Raw genomic sequence first — 17,108 nt, forward strand, 5'->3', positions numbered from 1 at the left:
TGGTTCACCCGGACTTTGGCTACCCTAGACGCGATGTCCTCGTTCCTCCTGGGTCTTCTGCGTGTTAATTTTCAGACCTTCGTCAAGAGCCTCACGCTGTAAATCGTCTAGTTTCGCTTGCATGTCCTTGTGGCTGAACAGACACAGATATAGGGCGTCCAAGGTTTCGGCTAACTACCAGTTTATACCATGCCGATTTTCTTCTAAGTACTTAATGGATCAACTGCTCTTAACAAGATATGCAAAAGTATTTTCTAGAGAACCTTCAATCGCATATATAGTACTGTAATTTCTCTTTAGTTACTGCCCTGGCGGAACTTATGTCTCTTCAGCCACCCGGCAGCTCTTCGGTCTTCCAGATTTTCCTTAGGAGAAGAGCTAGGAGCTCGACTGCGGTCATTGTGTCTGTTCTTAGCATTTCTGACGTTATAAGGTCGAGACCTGGGGCTTTGACTTTCATGAGGGAAAGTATCGCCTGCTCAACTTTTTCTCTGCCTGGTAAGGAAGGTGTCAATGTCAAACCAATGGAGTGCTCGGATGTTTTGCAGGGAGGGAGAAGGATTCGCCAAAGTGTTCACGCCAACGTTAGAGCCGTTTAACAGATATTGTCTTCCCTGCTTGTCTCGTAAAAGCTTCTTCCTGAAACCGCGCGTCCAATCCAGAGTTTTAATCTCTTTTTATTAACCGTATACGGTGCGGCCTTATTAAATAACTTTACTTTTGTTTTCGTGAACTTTATTAAAGCGTAACATTTTTGTCTCTTGTCATAATCTATATATATAAAAGGACTTGTCCTCACTGACTGAGGTAAGACGCACGCACAGCTGTAACCGCTGGTGGTAGAAACGTCAAATTTGGACAGATGTTTACTTTCGTAATCTGGACATCCACTAAGAAGAGATTTTGAAAAATTTTAACCCTAAAGGGGTGAAATAGGGGTTCAAAGTTTGTATGGAAAAAAAATTAAATCGGCACCGATTTTTATAAAATATAAAATTTAGATTTTTAAAAGAATTTAATTGAATACGTGTTTCATCGTTTTCTAGAATTCTCCCCCTAAGGGTGCAAATAAGGGGTTGAAAGTTTGTATGAAAAAAAAATTAAATCGGCACCGATTCTTACAAAATTTGAAATTCAGACTCTTAAAAGTATTTAATTGAACACATATTTCATGGTTTTCTAGAATTTTTCTCTTAAGGGTGCAAATAAGGGGTTGAAAGTTTGTATGGAAAAATCTTTAAAACGCCACCGATTATTATTAAATTTGAAATTTAGCCCCTCAAAAATATTTAATTGAACAAGTGTTTCATGGTTTTCTAGTCTATATCTATAAATATATAAAAGGACTTGTTTTCACTGACTGAGGTAAGACGCACGCACAGCCGTAACCGCTGTGCGTAGAAACGTGAAATTTGGACAAAAGTTTACTTTCGTAATCTGGACATCCACTAAGAAGGGATTTTGTAAAATTTTAACCCTAAAGGGGTGAAATAGGGGTTCAAAGTTTGTATGGATTTTTTTTTAAATCGGCACCGATTTTTATAAAATTTGAAATTTAGACTCTTAAAAATATTTCATTGAACACATGTTTCGTGGTTTATTAGAATTCACCCCTAATTACGCAAGCGAAGCTGCGCGCGTCCGCTAGTATAATATAACTACGGAACACGAAATGTGAATTTGACTTATGTCAGAAATATACGATTGACAGCTTGCACTGTTCGTACTTGCTAGTTTTTCTACACTGTATCTTTTTTCATTTTCTAATAAATAAATTTATTATACATTATATTGTTTTCATATTTTCTATGTTTTAGAACTACATAAGTGCAAGTTAAGTGTTTTTTTAATTATTACATTGAAGTCACTAAGGAAGAATGAGCAAGTATTAGATAATTATAAAATATGGCTGGTTTTGGAGATTATAGTGGCTACAATCGCCCTTTTGGTTTAGATCCCAACAGGGAAACAAATGATTTATATGATACTCGATATCAACAAATATATGGATATCACACCCCCCTAACTGAAGAGTATCAAGGACCACCTTTGGTAACTGATGACGTCCCAGAAGAAGGTATGTAGTTATAATATAAATACGAACAACGAATAAGAACTTTAAATCATGTTTTTTATAGTAATTCTATAATATATCAACACTTTAATAAATACATTAATATTTTTTATTGAATTTAACAATGACTTTTTACCTAATTTATTAAAATCATATTTTTGGTCACAGCACCTAGTACCTACGTTACTACAGCTATAAGTGTAGCTAGTCTCGTAACAGAAAATTTGTTGAGTCATCCATTTATTGTGCTAAGAAGACAATGTCAGGTTTGTATGAATATATAATTTAATAGTAGTGTTTTCATCTTGTTAAAATCCTTAATTTCCTATATCCTCATATTTATTTAGCAGGTGTTTTAAGGCTATTGTTGACAGTGCCTCAGTGCTTGATTGTAAATATGATTGTGAGGATAAACATGAGGGAATAAATTATTTTCATTTACACTAGAAGCTAGTTTCTAACACATACTTTTAACACTAGGTTTCTTCTGTCTGCATATCACTCATATGTTGTGAAACAAAAAAACCTTTTTTATTTAAAGTACCATGAGATATGCATCTCACATACAATTTGTAACATAAATGTGTTATTATTACATAAAGAATAATTTTAAATTTCTGAAACAAGATAACAAATTGAAGGGTAACAATTTCTATTCCTTTATTATATTTATAGTCTTTATCCAAGGCATGTTATAAAAATACATCAAATACAAACATATATTACTTTCTCAAATATCCTTTTTTATCTATTTATCTATCATTAATAAATAATCTACAATAACCTACAAAATATTTCATGTCTGTATTATAAAAAAATTTACACCTTGAACTTTGTTATTTAGGTTCATAATAGTCTGAGAAACTATCACATAGTACCCTACACATTATTGCCGGTTGTAGTCCGCCTTCATAGACGACAGGATTTTACTACACTATGGAAGGGAATCGGTTCAACATGCATAGTAAAAGGACTTAACTTGGCTGTTGAAGATGTGATATCAAAAGGAACTGGATGGCCTAAGTATGAATATTTATAGGTGTTTTTATTATTGGTTCTTATCTAGTAATCTGTAATTTAGTGCCATGCTAGAGATTTTTGTAATTTAAACTTTTTTTTGACGACGTCTGCATGTCAGACATTCTATTTATATTTTTTAGCATAATGCTGTAGCTCACATAGCAGGGTAAGTAGAGGGAACTTGGGAACCTTGTGTTAAGACACTTCCCATTAAGACAATTTTTCTGTTCTGTTCCTTTTCACTTTCTGCTGAAATCTGGAGGTACTGCATGTTTAGTGGCGGAAGTCAACACTGTGCTTTATTGCTGCTACCAGGGCGAAAAGATGAAAATATTAAATATTTTATTTCCTCAAGATAAAGTCATATAACATATAAAAACAATTATTTCTAAAAATTCACAGTTCTGGCTCAGGGACAGAAACGTGTACGACTGTAAACGCGACGAGGTTGTTGGTTCAATTCCCACTCAAGGAAATAAAATATAAAAAAAAAAATATACCTGGTGTCGAGGCAAAGCTCATCACACAATGCCTTCAGTATACGGTGGGGAGTGGAGTGTCTTAATACTAGGGTCCCTCTGCCTATCCTGCTACATGTGGGATACAGCGTGAAGCATAAAAATTTAAAGAAGAGAGGTATAAAAATTTTAATGTATCAGGATTTTAATTTAAAATCTGATAAATTACTATTTTTATACATTTTGAAAAAAGTATCATACTTATACTTGTTTGGTAGTAATTATGTTTTTATTTTACAGGGAACTTGGGAGATGTGGTTCAGTCTTACAATTTCTTCAACATTTATCTTTAAAATGGTACACTTTCAGTTTAATTTTTTAAATTATTATTTTTTTTGGCTTACCATTACTAAAATAAAAATAAATAAATAAATCAATAAAATCAGCTTGATTTCTCCACTTTCCGCCGAATTCTGGAGGCATTGCGTATTAAGTGGCGGAACATCGTGCTTTTGCCTCGGCACCAGAGAGAAGAAATGAAAATTTAAATTAAAAAAAATCTCAAGTGGGATTCGAACCCACAACCAGTCGATTTCGACGCACACTTTGTGCCCCTGCACCACAACTGGACTTAGCATTACTATATATTTGTTATTTCGTTTGTGTAATATTTTTCAGCATAAGTTTAGCTATTGTTACTCCATTTTACTCAGCAAGTCTTGTAGAAACAGTACAAAGTGATATTGCTAGTGACAAACCAGCAATTCTGGATGTTTTTAGAGAAGGCTTTGTTCGTATTTTGGAATGGGGTACTCCGAGCCGTGGCAGAATGTTGCCCATATGGGCTATTGTAATGCCTTCTATTGGTCTTGGAATCTCCAAATATTTTGCTCAGTATGTAGAACCATTGTATATAGATTTCTTGATTAATAACAGCTGATTTTTTGAGACAATTTGTGTTATGTGGCGGAACTGAATGCTTTTAGACTTGTTACCAGAGCAAGGAAATGAAACTATGTTATTCCCTGAGAAGGAAACGAACCCGCAAACATTGTATCACACACTCCAATATATAGTTATTTGGTTCACAAAATTTTTAATTAGTAAAAGTAATTAATTATATAATAAATGTATATTCTTTAAATAGTATATTCTAACCTGTTGTAAAATATAGCCTTATATTATTGATTATTTATTTTCAGCATGCTGTTAAAAAGTATAACAGTAAGAATTTTACGTTTCCAACAGCGTCATAGACATGAACTAAGTGATTCATACAATGAAAACTATTTTAAAAATTCACAAAACCCTATAATTGAAGATATGAATTTAAAAGCCAATATTTTCTCATTTATTACTATGGAGATACTGTTTTATCCAATTGAAACTATTATTCACAGACTTCATATACAGGTAACTTATAGATTAACTTAGGGTTTCCAATTCCAGTTTATTGTATTACTGCATGTTACAGGTTAAAGTTTGGAAAATGTTGGGTTTATGACACAACATGTGGGGGTTGTTTAATTTGCAATCATGTTTTACAGTCAAACAATATCCCACTACTCCACTCTTCGTCCTTGTGGCATTAATCCCGGCGTATGTTGCCTGGGTCTGCCTTCCTGCTTAGCCTACTCCACTTTACCCAATCTGTAACATCCTGTGTGGTATGACCGTTGGCTCTTATGTCCTGCATCACGATATCCAACTAGCGCTTCCTCTCGCGTCCGGGAGGTCTAACTCCAGGGACAGACATAGCAAGGCACTTGCATCTGACATAGTTCCTAGGTCGGCGCGCGCCGTGGCCATACTATCTCAGGCGACGCTCTTGGAGCTTATCTGCTACGTCACGGACTCCAAGACTACCTTGAATTAATGTGTTACGTATGCGGTCAGACCGAGATACGGCGCGCTGCGATACCTACTACCCCACTATGTCACAATCACTCATCACTATTTTTTTAATAAATTATTTTATATAAGATATTTTTACAGGGCACAAGAACTATAATTGACAATCTGGATACAGGGACATCAGTGACTCCAATTCTCACTGGGTATGAAGGGTTCATAGATTGTTATAATACAACCATTGCTAAAGAGGGTGTAGGTGGTCTATATAAAGGTTTTGGTGCTCTAATATTACAACTTACCGCTCATTTAGCAATAATAAAATTTACAAGTTTTGTAGCATCAGAAATGTCTAACCTTCTCAAACCTGCATCTCCAACATCTGAGGATTCAGCCGCATCACAACCAAAATATTTATTTAATTAGAAACTGTTAACATGATTTGTTAATGCCTCAATGTCTTATTTACCAAATAAAAATCACTTTTTATATTTTAAATACAGTTTTCATTTTATATAACAAATGTTCCATTAGGTATGTGTATAACTTTGTTGCATTAGAATATAAGAAATAAATAGTTGATTTACTAAGTTGAAATAAAAGAGATAATTATATATTGGTCTATAATTTATTATATCCTAATCCTAATAGAAAATATTAATAAAAATAAATTAATGGGATAAAACAAAGCGTCCTTTTAGAAGCCGCCTCATAATTACTTTCCGACCGTTAGGGGTGGACATCCTAGTTTTCCAACCATGACGACGAACTCTTCTGACTTCATTTGGTCTAGGAAAATAACAACGTACTTTAGACCTAACAAATGATAGTAATGGAGATTCCGTCGTAGCTAAGCTGTTCCTTTCTGTAGTGGATACGAGTGTTGTAGATCGTAAAGTTTGGCCCATACATCTGAGAAATAAAAATCATTTCTAAATATTTCTAATTTATATGATTGTACGTTAGTTATTGTTATATTACTTACTTTAAAGGTTGAAAAAGTGCTGTCAATAATCTAGACATTTTAATATTATTATGTGAAGTTACAAAGGGAACTTATTTAAAATTATTGCAAATCTATTCATTGAATGCTTGTATGTTGTATAGGTTACCAAAATATATGTTGGTTATAAATTTATAACCAAGGAACATTTTATTACTTAGTTACAGTGACAACTGACAAGAGGACATGACCATGAGTAAATGTGTTCTGTGGACATGACTTAACTCGAGTTAGAATTATCTCGAGTTAATTTTTAATTTGAACTTGATCAATAATTCCTAGAAAGTATGGCTACTGTATCTTATTAAAATAATGTTAAAATAATTATCTTGGTTAAAATAATGTCATTGATATAAACTCTATTAATATAACATACTGAGTAAGTTTTCTAGTAGCTTAACTCGAGTCATGTCCGTTTCAACTCGATTCGACTCAAGTCTTATTTTTTCCGATTTTCTATACAAGTACCTAGCTAAGCAAGGAACATAAATATTCTATAGAATATATAATTATGTATGTAACTAATCATATCATGTTACAAAATATAAAATCAATAATAATTTCTTATCTCATTGTATCAGATCGTGACCAACAATATTAAAAATAAATATCATAGATTAATAAAAATATTGTTGCCATAATTTATTATGCACTATTTTTGTATATATATTTTAAGTACCTACACATTGTTGTTTTGAACGGAACGCATCTCAAAGACCAATGTCGATATGAAATTGAATATGGCGGACAAAAATAACAAGGGCGCTAAAAGATTATTTTCCTTATATGTTACAATATCTATTCAGTGATTAATGAAATAGTGTGTTAAGCGATTTATTCTGGATTTACAATAGCTGTAAGTCTCTTATTTAATTGTGAGTTAAAACATTATAAATTTAATCATTTTATATCATACATTTGTTTTATTTTTTAATGCGTTGAATTATATATATGTATGAATATTATATATTAAATGTGCACTTCTTTACCTTGTAGATTGTACAAAATGTCTGCAATTAGAGTAAATATTGAAATCGGACATGAAGCTTCAGTGAGATCAAAGAAAACCCCAGAAGGTTTCACTCATGATTGGGAAGTCTTCGTACGCGGTCAAGAGGGTGCTGAAATAAGTCACTTTGTTGAAAAAGTTGTTTTCAAATTACACGAAACTTTCCAAAAACCAAGACGAGGTAAATATTATGCAATTACAATTTTTATAATATCCAACTCGTATCTTTTATCATTATTTGATAAAAAAAAATATCTTAACATATTAAATATATATTTTTAAATATAAGTTTGTGAATTTATTTTTTCATGAGCAGTAACATTTACCTATAATAAATACATAAATAAAGAATCAATACATACTATTTTTTTAAGTAGTTCTATAGATAGAAAATCTATTTATTTTTATCCCTATAAAATTATGAGCGAAAAAGAATTAGAGTTTGTAGCTTTTGAGTAAAATAGCCAAGAACTTTTAGTTAAATATTTCAAGCAATCACTTAATATTTTATATATATATATGAGGAATTTTTATGTTTATAACATTTTAAATATATTATTAGATTATTTGTAGTTTTTAAATATATGTTTTTTGTTTTTTTGCAGTTGTTAAAGAACCACCTTTTTCTATAAAGGAGTCTGGATATGCTAGTTTTGTATTACCAATAGAAATATATCTGAAAAACAAAGATGAACCTAAAAAGATAGTCTTTATATATGACCTCACGCTGGAACATGGTGGATTTTTGAAAGATAGGTATATATTTGAAAACCCCAATGATGAATTTAGGAGGAGGCTGCTCAAAGGCGGAGGAATTGTTGTAGACAAAAATGCATTTTACACTAACCCTGATCAAGAGAGTAGAAGTAGAGACTCTTTTACAGATGAAAAACCACATATAAGTAGTAAATCAAAACTGTTGTCAGATAATGTGAAAAAACATAAAATCAAAGAATACAAAGAAGAGCAACCGCAAAAAGTTAACAATAGCTTTGAAAATTTATTTGGACCACCTATACAAAAGCCACCTAAAGTTTCACCAGATCCTAAAAAGCTTGAAAAAAGTACTTCTGCAAAGTCAGATAAAAAAGATAAAGATAGGTCAAGTTCTGATAAGAAAGCAAAACATGAACACAAAGAGAGTAAATCTGACAAAATAAGTGTAAAAGAAGAAAAAGATAAACAGAAAATTGAAAGATCCAAAAATCATAGCAAAGAATTGGACAGAGCTAAAGAAAAAGCAAGTAAAAGACAAAGTGAAAGACCACTTTCTCCTGAACCCGCGAAGAAAAAATGTATCAGTCCAACCAGAAAACCACCAAGCCCAGCACCAAGATCTAGCAGTGCTTCTAGTATTAAGGAAGACTACAAAACATCAAAACATATAGTGGATAACTTCGAACAAAAGAAATCTAAAGCAGATGAAAGGATACCTGAATTAAAAACAGAGAAAGATTCAAAAGAAAAAAAGAAAAAAGAGAAAAAGAGCCATGATAGAGATAAAGAAAGAAGAGAAAAGAAGGAGCACAAAAAAGAAAGTCACAAACCAAAAGATTCTCCTAAAGAACCACTTAAAGAATTACCTAAAGAGATTACAAAATCTCGAGATATTGTCAAAGAAAGGGAAGTAGTTAAAAATTCACCAGTGAAAGAGAAGCAAATCAAACCAGAAAAAGTTAAAGAAAATCTAAGGAAATCTCCCCCTCCAGAAAACACTGAACGTCACGAAAGTCATAAAAGTAAAGATAAAAATGATTCAGAAAGAAAACACAAGCACAAGAAAAAAGATAAGAAAAGAGATGAGTCAAAGGAAAAGCACAAAGAATCTAGTAAAGATAGAAAACACAAACATGACAAAATGCGCGAGATGTCTCTAGAAAAACCTGAAGTCATAGAACACAGAGAGACACCAGTTAAAAAAGAGCAGCATCCCATACCCGAACCTGCATCACCTATTTCTATAGACACAGCATCACAGTGCAGCTCCAAGAGTGGTCTGACTAAAGCAATACACATAGGAACTGAAGATTTAAATAGTAGTCATTCAGATTCAGAAGTTTCAATGATAGCAGATGAAGAAGATATAAAAATCAAAATAGAAAATCCGTCTCCGAAACCTGTCAAGCGACAGCCATCGCCAGAGCCTGAGCCGGAGCCGGAACCGGAACCCGAGCCAGAGCCAGAAGTGGAGGCCGAGCCAGAGCCATTAGTCGAGCTGCCGCCAGTACAACAAAAGGAAAAATCAAAAAAACACAAAGACAAATCAAAACGGGAAGAAAAACGTCGCAAACGCAAAGCAGCGGAAGAGGAGGACGCTGATAACAGAAAAATTGCTAAAGCAGCTGATTCCGGGCCTTCAAATGACAACGAACACGGAGAGAGCAGTGGCTCTACGTCCATCGAAACCAAAGTGCAGGATAACGGCGTATCCAGCAGCCTGGGCGAGGACGCGGAGCCAGGGGACCTGTCGCCCGACTACATGGTGCAGCTCCGGGGCTTGCAGCAACGCATCATGACCATCAAAAACAACGAGGACCTCGAAAGGGTTGTGAACCTCATAGCCGAGACAGGACGCTACGAAGTGACCACCAAAACTTTTGACTTCGACTTGTGTTTGTTGGACCGTTCCACAGTGCAGCAGTTAATACAGCTAGTCGGTTGCTAGCCACGAGTGACGGCCGCGTTGGTTGTGTAAATATGCTTTGTTACATGCATTGAGGCATTTGTACAATATTAAAATGAATTTCCCAAATAAATCAACGAATCAAACCATCCCGCTCATTTATTTGTGAGGCATTTACAAATGAAATATGCATTAAAAATCGTCCTTTTGAGTTGAACTAAATAAGGATTAGCTAAGTAATGCATGTAGAGTAACTACTGTAGGAGTAAGGAAAAATCTCAAACTTCTAATGCTAGCTGTATCACATTCACAATCATTTGAATGAAGTTGTAAGTGCAATATTGTATAGAATAGATAAAGTTATAAGACTGTTAAAAGATTGTTAAACGTATTGTATATTTTGTACATTATATTGTATTGATTTATTATAACGTAAGTTAATTATTCGAGAGTTTTTAATTACCTCGCTGAGTCGACGGGACTAAGAGAGGCTATGTTAATGGTTTGTAATAGATGCTGGTTGTATGTTTACACGCTGTGAATACAACTATTTTTACAATAATAGCTAATACTTTGCACATTTTTAACCTATTTATTGTTCCTTTTTAACTTTTTAATTATTTATATATTACTTTACATTTGGATTTTTTTTTTAAATATGATTATGTTTAAATTATTGTGCAACACGATAAATTTTCTACTAAAATCACGTTTTTTTTTTCGTGTTTCAATAATTGAATTGAATTAATTTCATATATTATTTTCAGTTATTTTATGTAAGCTTTGTAAATTATGTTTGTTATGTAAATTATTTTTAATTTATCCCTTTTTAGGTATGTATTTAAATAAATAGAGTGTATATTAACATTTTTTGTTCATCCATATCCCTCATACAAATTTATACGCCCCGGTAGCTCTGATAATTTATTTGACTCAAAACAAAAATGCATACTATTGTCAGCTTATTTGTTTTCTTTATGTTATATTCATAACATTAGGTTCTATTCACAATCTTGTTTTCATGACATTCATAATTTGGTCCAGATAGAAATAAATAATGAGATAAATCTTGATATTACTTCCAATTAATTTGTATTAAAATAACTCTCAATTATATTTTATAATATGAGGCCGTCGTGGCGCAGAAGCCCAAACGTGTGACTATAATTGTCACATACAGGAATTAAAATATTTTCATTTCTTAGCTGTGGTAAACAGGCAAACAGCGGCGTTGAGTTGCGCCAATTAACACGCAATGAATCGATAATAAAAAGACAGCGGGAATCCGCTGGATTCAAAGGGCGCAGGAGCGGACGGAGTGGCAAGAATTAGGGGAGGCCTATGTCCAACAGTGGACGTTGAAAGGCTGATGGATGGAATCGATAATATAGGGGAAAGTGGAAAACGGAGTGCGAACTCTAGGTTCACTCTGCCTACCCTGTTTACAGAGTGAAGAGTGAAGCTGAAAATAAAATAATAGTTCTTTTATTTCAACCTAATTACTATATTTTATCATTTAAATAATGACATAATTTATGTAGGTACATACTAAAGATTATAATTTTTGAAACGTACTTAAGATCTTAGCAAGATGTATAAATAATGTTAAAAACATCTATCGAGGGAACGTTGAATGAGTTGTTTCAATTTTTTTTTGCCGAAAAATAGAATAGGTATAGATAACTCTTTTCATCTGTAGGCCTAGCTAAACAATCTCTCTCTCTTCGCCCTCTGCTTGTTTGATTTGACAACGCCGTCCGTATCCGTAGAAACTATGGCGCCCATCTTTTTCAACTAATAAAAACTATTAAAATATAGATAAAAAACCCCTAACCCTATTTTATAGTGTTCAGAAAAAAATAAGCTTTAATTTGATATATAATTCATTAAAAAAACACATGAGTGCAAATTATTAACATTTAGTGACAACTTTAAACCAGGCAACCCTAGACTTGCGGCAGACTGAGAGCTGGCAACCCTTAATTTTCCAATTCCTTATGCGATTATCTTTCAAATGATGTGCGATTCATATAAAAAACGTATGGGTGCAATTTTCTCCAAAAATGAGTTACGAGAAAATGTAATTAAAGGTGATTGCGGCAGGATTCTTCCAGGCAACCCAGGTGTAATCTGTTCTACTAATCATGTATTATTTATTAATATAGGTTTAATTAAGAAAACTCGTATATGCAGGATTCAACGGCCGGATCTAAGGGTATACAATGTGCGGAACAAATGTGATTGTAATAAAAAAGAAATAATAATACAAATATTTATTACGATGATATGAACAATAAAAATCCAGGACGATGATAAAATTATTTGAACCCAAAATGAAAAATGCAATAAAACTCCCTACTCCAAAAATGATTCCGTAGACAATAAACATAAAATGAAATGACAATATTAAGTAACAAAGAGCAAATTAATTCGGCGTCGAATTAATTTCTATCAACCGTTGATGCTTTGAGCGCATCTCATACGCAGCATCCGCACGGCGTCCGCTTAAACGTCGTTCACTTTGACCAATCGAGACCCGAGTTGCTTTTTAACCTCTTTCATCTTTTCTTGCTGTTGTGGACAGCCTGACGCCATTTTGTGTAGAAGTCTCCAATATATTTGATGGAGATACCGGAGGCCTGGGCGGCACCTGTCACACTAAACTCCTTGTATTGTTCTTCGTCTTCACCCTTCCCTAGTTCGTTGCCAACGAGCAGTATTAGTAGCGGAGCAGATTTAGTGCAAACTGAGGAATCTGAATCACCATTTCCTCCTTGATTTTGTCTCTCATCGACCATAAAGTGATTGCAGAATTCCAATATTTGTATGAAATTATGTATATGCGGCGGCGCTTTCCGAGGGTACTTTAGTAACGGAAGAGGCTTACTCTGTCCAGGGCGTTGTGTTCGCAGGAACCTTGATCCACTTCTCAGTTCCAATTCTAGCCAACGTATGGCATCACGTGCAGAAATGTTATCACGTTTTAATTCGTCCAATTCCTGAAGCACTGTAATAAGAAAATATTTATAGGTAAGTATAAATGACCTGTAACCAAAACATTTTGCCCCTATTCAAAATTGTGCTTTCTTATATTTCGAGAGCCAATTTCGAGTATTTAAATTCCTTATAAGCATTTTTTCAGCTTCACATGGTACCCCGCACATATGACGGTAGACAAAAGAAATTTACTGTTAAGACACTCCGTTCCCCATTTTCACTCGAATTCTTCAGACATTGCGAGTTGAGTGGCTCCGCGCTTTGCCTCGACACCAGAACAAAAAATGAAAATATTAAATATTTCATTTCCTGGAGCGGGGACCGAACCCACAACCAGTCGCGTTTACAGTCACACACTTGTTCTCGGTCACGGTTGGCCTCAACAATAATAAGCAATAAGCATAGATATTACTGTATACAAAAATATATCTTAAATACATTAAAACTTCGCATGACACAGTTTAAAACAAACACAACTCACCGACATTAGGAACGAGAAATACAAAATTGCGTGTCCCCAAAAGCTGTTTGACCCTTCGCAGGTGTTTATATAGAGTCGCAGTATCTATAGCGAGGAGGGAAGGCACGTCTGACTGCTTGGTCCTCTCCAGCTCCCGCACTTGCGAGGCGAGCCAGAGGCGGCCTAGACGACGTAGTAAGCCGGTCTCACCTTGTTCTGCCTGCAATAAGTTTCGTTTTTAAATATTATGTGTTTCGCCTATTTATCTAGCGAAACCCGCGCGGCTTCGCCTGCTTAAACTTATTGTATCATACAGACAAATTATACAAAATTCACATGTATTGTGTGTTATTCATATGTGTTATTCTGATGTATATGCTATATAACTAAGTTTAATTTAAATTCGTTCAATAGTTTCGTTTATATTTCCATTTCTTCGCTCTGGTGTCGAGGCAAAGCGCCGCGTTGAGTTCAGCCACACAACAAACTGAACATTATATTTTCTCTATATTTGTGATACAGTTTAATTAAAGTATTATATAAATAATTATAAGTTAAGATACTTTATGAGTTGATGAAAATGATAATATGTCTCATTTCTATGCATTAATTATTTTCTTAACATCATATAATTCATATAATATAATATATACCCATTAAATCTATTTTTTTTTTTCATTTATTTATAAGAAATTTTGATATTTACACTTCCCTAGGGGAAAAACAATTTTTAAAAGGAGTTTAGTTCAGGTTCCTGTTACAGTTCTAAAATATGTTATTTTTTCGAACTTCTCTCATGTAACATAAAAATTAGGTTTGTATATTTTAGGCAAAAAAAAGCCTTACCTGCTTCTTAGAATTGTGCCACTCCCGATTTTTCTTATGGTTAATTTTCGTGTTAACTTTCGGAGGAAGAACTTTCTTGAAATAGAATATTTTCAGTGATCTATTATATCGTATTTTCGGTATTATTTTGGCAGTTTGATATCCAAAATCTATGAAATTTAAAATTCTTATAACATTTTCTTCAATAGGTGTGGGTTTGAATTTTTCCATTATCTGCCACTCAGCAGCGTCTTTATCAAATTTACAGATGTCAGTACCTCTTAGGTTAATGTCTTCAGGCAAAGGTATACTTTTGTATTCAAGTTTGAGTTTTTTAGCTAACTTTTTAGCATAAATCAATATTTGGCATTCACCATTCTTTGTTTCAGTACTTTTTGGATTAAAGTAATTTAGAAATATATTCAGTAAGTCCACAACACATTGAAACAGTGACTCGCCACTATCTCCACATGACACAATAAGATCTTTCTCGGTCAAAACCCAATCTTGTAGTAGTTTAATGCTGGGCAAAATATTCGAGCCAAGGAGAAAATTTTCAACATCACAAACTAGCAATTTATCATTTTCTATTGTAGACTCTGTCATTGCCTCAACATTAGTTTCGCCATTTAATATTATTGCGTTTTTATCAATATTTTTATTTAACTCCTTATTGTTTTTGTTTTCATCAGTATCCTCATTTATTTCTATTACAGCGTCGTCATTTTCAGAATCATCATAAACAGAGCCATCGCTTTTAGAATCGTCGTCGGATTGATAAAGTGAATCAGACAATGCTTCTTCAGAATCTGATTTATCTGAATCAACTCCACTGCTCTCAGTTTCTTCATCTCTCATGTCAGAAATTTCGGATAACGCCACTCGACGTCTACGACGACGTTTTGAGGCAAGTTTTTTGTTGTTTTTCATGTCTCCACTAAGTGATGTGCTGATTTCCTTTTCAGAATTTGCCTCTTTCTCTGATCCTTCTTCATGATTTTCATCTCCATTTGTGAGTTTAACTTCCTCTTTGCTTGATTCTTTTATTTCTTCAATAATTTGTGAAGGTTCTTCAATTTTAACAGTTCCTTTTCTAAATTTTGATGCAAATCTTTCGTTATATTTTTGTGCTGGATTAACAAGTCCAAATGACTGTACAGTTTTGAGAAGTTTTTGGAGCACTTGAGATAAAAATGCAAGTGTAAAGGCTTTGCATGCAAAAGCCTTTGATTTATCAGTTTCATTTAACTTGGCTATTGTAAAAAGACAGATTTGGACAATGTTTTGTATTAAACTAGGGTTTAAGTAAGATGGATTTATATTTTCTTCCTCCATAGCTTGCATGTGTTCAGTATAATTTTTATTTATATCAGGAACAGACATTTTTTCAAAATTCATAGCAATTTTAAATTGAAGGGCTATTGTGTTACAAAGTTTTGCAATGTTCTCGTCATCTTTACCCATATACCATATTTCAATCAAAGATAAGAAATTGGCTATAGCCATTTGCATGTGCTCTGTTTGCGTTGAAGACTCTGTGTTAGTCATTGTAGGACAAAATTGAGTATTCTTTTCAAAAATTTTTGTCAAATTACCCATAGCACCCTCAAATGGTGTTAAAGTATTGAGACAGTGTATATAGTAACACACTGAATCCAAATTGTAGTTTTTATCCAAATAAAGGTTTCCGAGTTGATTAAATGGCATACCAGAAGTTAAATCAATTTGAGCTGCTTGAAAATAATAACGAGCTGCTAAAGAAGAGTCAAATGAATTGAATATTTCAACTTGATAACGACTCAGATCCCCTAGATATATCAGGCAGGAATAAAGTACTGATTTACCCAACTGACGGTCTTCCTGTATAGGTGTATTGTCCTGTATTAAGTTCTCTTCTTGCTCATCTTCCAAATATAAAGGCATGTAATCTAAACATTTCAATTCTATATTCATTTCAGATTGTACTCTTATCATAAAGTGGTGGAAGTGTCCAATACCACAAACAATATGGGTAAATAAATTGTTATCACATCCATTATCAGATTCCCTCAGCTTTTTAGCAGCGCTTACCGTATCGTAATATACTTTACGCCAAAGTAGTTCTAGAGATTTTTTACCATAATTAGTTGGATCTAAGAAGAATAATTTTTCGCAATGATCACGTAATTTTTGACGTAAGCATTCAATTTTTGTTGTGAAGAGATTTGCAATAACTTTGCTTTCAGCAGTAGCCTCACTGAGGCGTCTTGCTACGTCACTTACATATCTGAAAATAACAAATATTTTTATATATTTTAAATTTTTGATTGACGTCAAAACATTGTGTGCGTCACTTCGTGTAGTGACGAATTTGTGATTTCCAAATAATTTTGTGCAAAGCAAAACATTAAAGATTTTTTTTATTATACATACCGATAAACTTTTTTAGCGCGTTCGCTGCGCTCAACTATTTTTGATTCCAAATGTTCATTAATACATCCGTTCTTCATTTTCAGGTCATTTTACTAACTTGTCAAGAAGTTGATATTAAAAATACATTTCTAGACTTATAAAAGACAATATTGTTTCCCAGTTTAATCATGTCTCAATCAACATTGCATCACCAGCAGTCAATGGGAATTTATTCCAATTTCATAAAACTTTCCCAAAGGCTAAATATGACACTTTATAAATAGGTGACAGATAATGAACATTAAAATAAAACGTGTTCTGATTTTTCAAACCATTTTCGAGCCAATATTGTCATATATATCACATTACTCCATCTAGAAATAAGTAATAATTTTTA

At 33.4% G+C, this 17,108-nt stretch overlaps 4 protein-coding genes across 6 annotated transcripts; 2 read left to right on the forward strand and 2 right to left on the reverse strand.

Annotated features, from left to right (window-relative positions):
- Positions 1-1,598: 1,598 nt before the first annotated feature.
- Slc25A46a (Solute carrier family 25 member 46a) lies at positions 1,599-6,017 on the forward strand. Of its 2 annotated transcripts, XM_085208151.1 has the most exons (8): positions 1,599-1,719; positions 1,818-2,077; positions 2,243-2,340; positions 2,919-3,097; positions 3,853-3,909; positions 4,231-4,446; positions 4,755-4,965; positions 5,548-6,017. In XM_085208151.1, the coding sequence occupies exons 2-8, from the start codon at positions 1,906-1,908 to the stop codon at positions 5,827-5,829; spliced, it is 1,215 nt and encodes a 404-aa protein (XP_085064277.1). In that variant the 5' UTR covers positions 1,599-1,719; positions 1,818-1,905; the 3' UTR covers positions 5,830-6,017. The 2 variants fall into 2 exon arrangements, with proteins under 2 accessions (XP_085064277.1, XP_085064276.1); XM_085208150.1 differs by lacking the exon at positions 1,599-1,719 and having other exon boundaries at positions 1,748-2,077.
- On the reverse strand, positions 6,013-6,572 carry mRpL34 (mitochondrial ribosomal protein L34). The gene is made up of 2 exons (XM_085208155.1): positions 6,389-6,572; positions 6,013-6,315 (listed from the first exon to the last, which is right to left on the reverse strand). The coding sequence occupies exons 1-2, from the start codon at positions 6,424-6,426 to the stop codon at positions 6,075-6,077; spliced, it is 279 nt and encodes a 92-aa protein (XP_085064281.1). The 5' UTR covers positions 6,427-6,572; the 3' UTR covers positions 6,013-6,074.
- A 549-nt stretch (positions 6,573-7,121) lies between these two features.
- On the forward strand, positions 7,122-10,903 carry ear (ENL/AF9-related super elongation complex transcription factor). Of its 2 annotated transcripts, none has more exons than XM_085208145.1 (3): positions 7,122-7,262; positions 7,403-7,596; positions 8,021-10,903. In XM_085208145.1, the coding sequence occupies exons 2-3, from the start codon at positions 7,413-7,415 to the stop codon at positions 10,078-10,080; spliced, it is 2,244 nt and encodes a 747-aa protein (XP_085064271.1). In that variant the 5' UTR covers positions 7,122-7,262; positions 7,403-7,412; the 3' UTR covers positions 10,081-10,903. The 2 variants fall into 2 exon arrangements, with proteins under 2 accessions (XP_085064271.1, XP_085064272.1); XM_085208146.1 differs by having other exon boundaries at positions 7,132-7,281.
- A 1,393-nt stretch (positions 10,904-12,296) lies between these two features.
- Smg5 (Smg5 nonsense mediated mRNA decay factor) lies at positions 12,297-16,959 on the reverse strand. The gene is made up of 4 exons (XM_085208143.1): positions 16,733-16,959; positions 14,342-16,586; positions 13,517-13,715; positions 12,297-13,045 (listed from the first exon to the last, which is right to left on the reverse strand). Exons 1-4 carry the CDS (start codon positions 16,807-16,809, stop codon positions 12,597-12,599), a joined length of 2,970 nt encoding a protein of 989 aa, XP_085064269.1. The 5' UTR covers positions 16,810-16,959; the 3' UTR covers positions 12,297-12,596.
- Between the last annotated feature and the right edge of the window lie 149 nt (positions 16,960-17,108).

This window comes from Heliconius melpomene, chromosome 4, assembly GCF_056956725.1.
Source record: "Heliconius melpomene rosina isolate 202511_hmr_F chromosome 4, ASM5695672v1, whole genome shotgun sequence".
Taxonomy (NCBI): Eukaryota; Metazoa; Arthropoda; class Insecta; order Lepidoptera; family Nymphalidae; genus Heliconius; species Heliconius melpomene.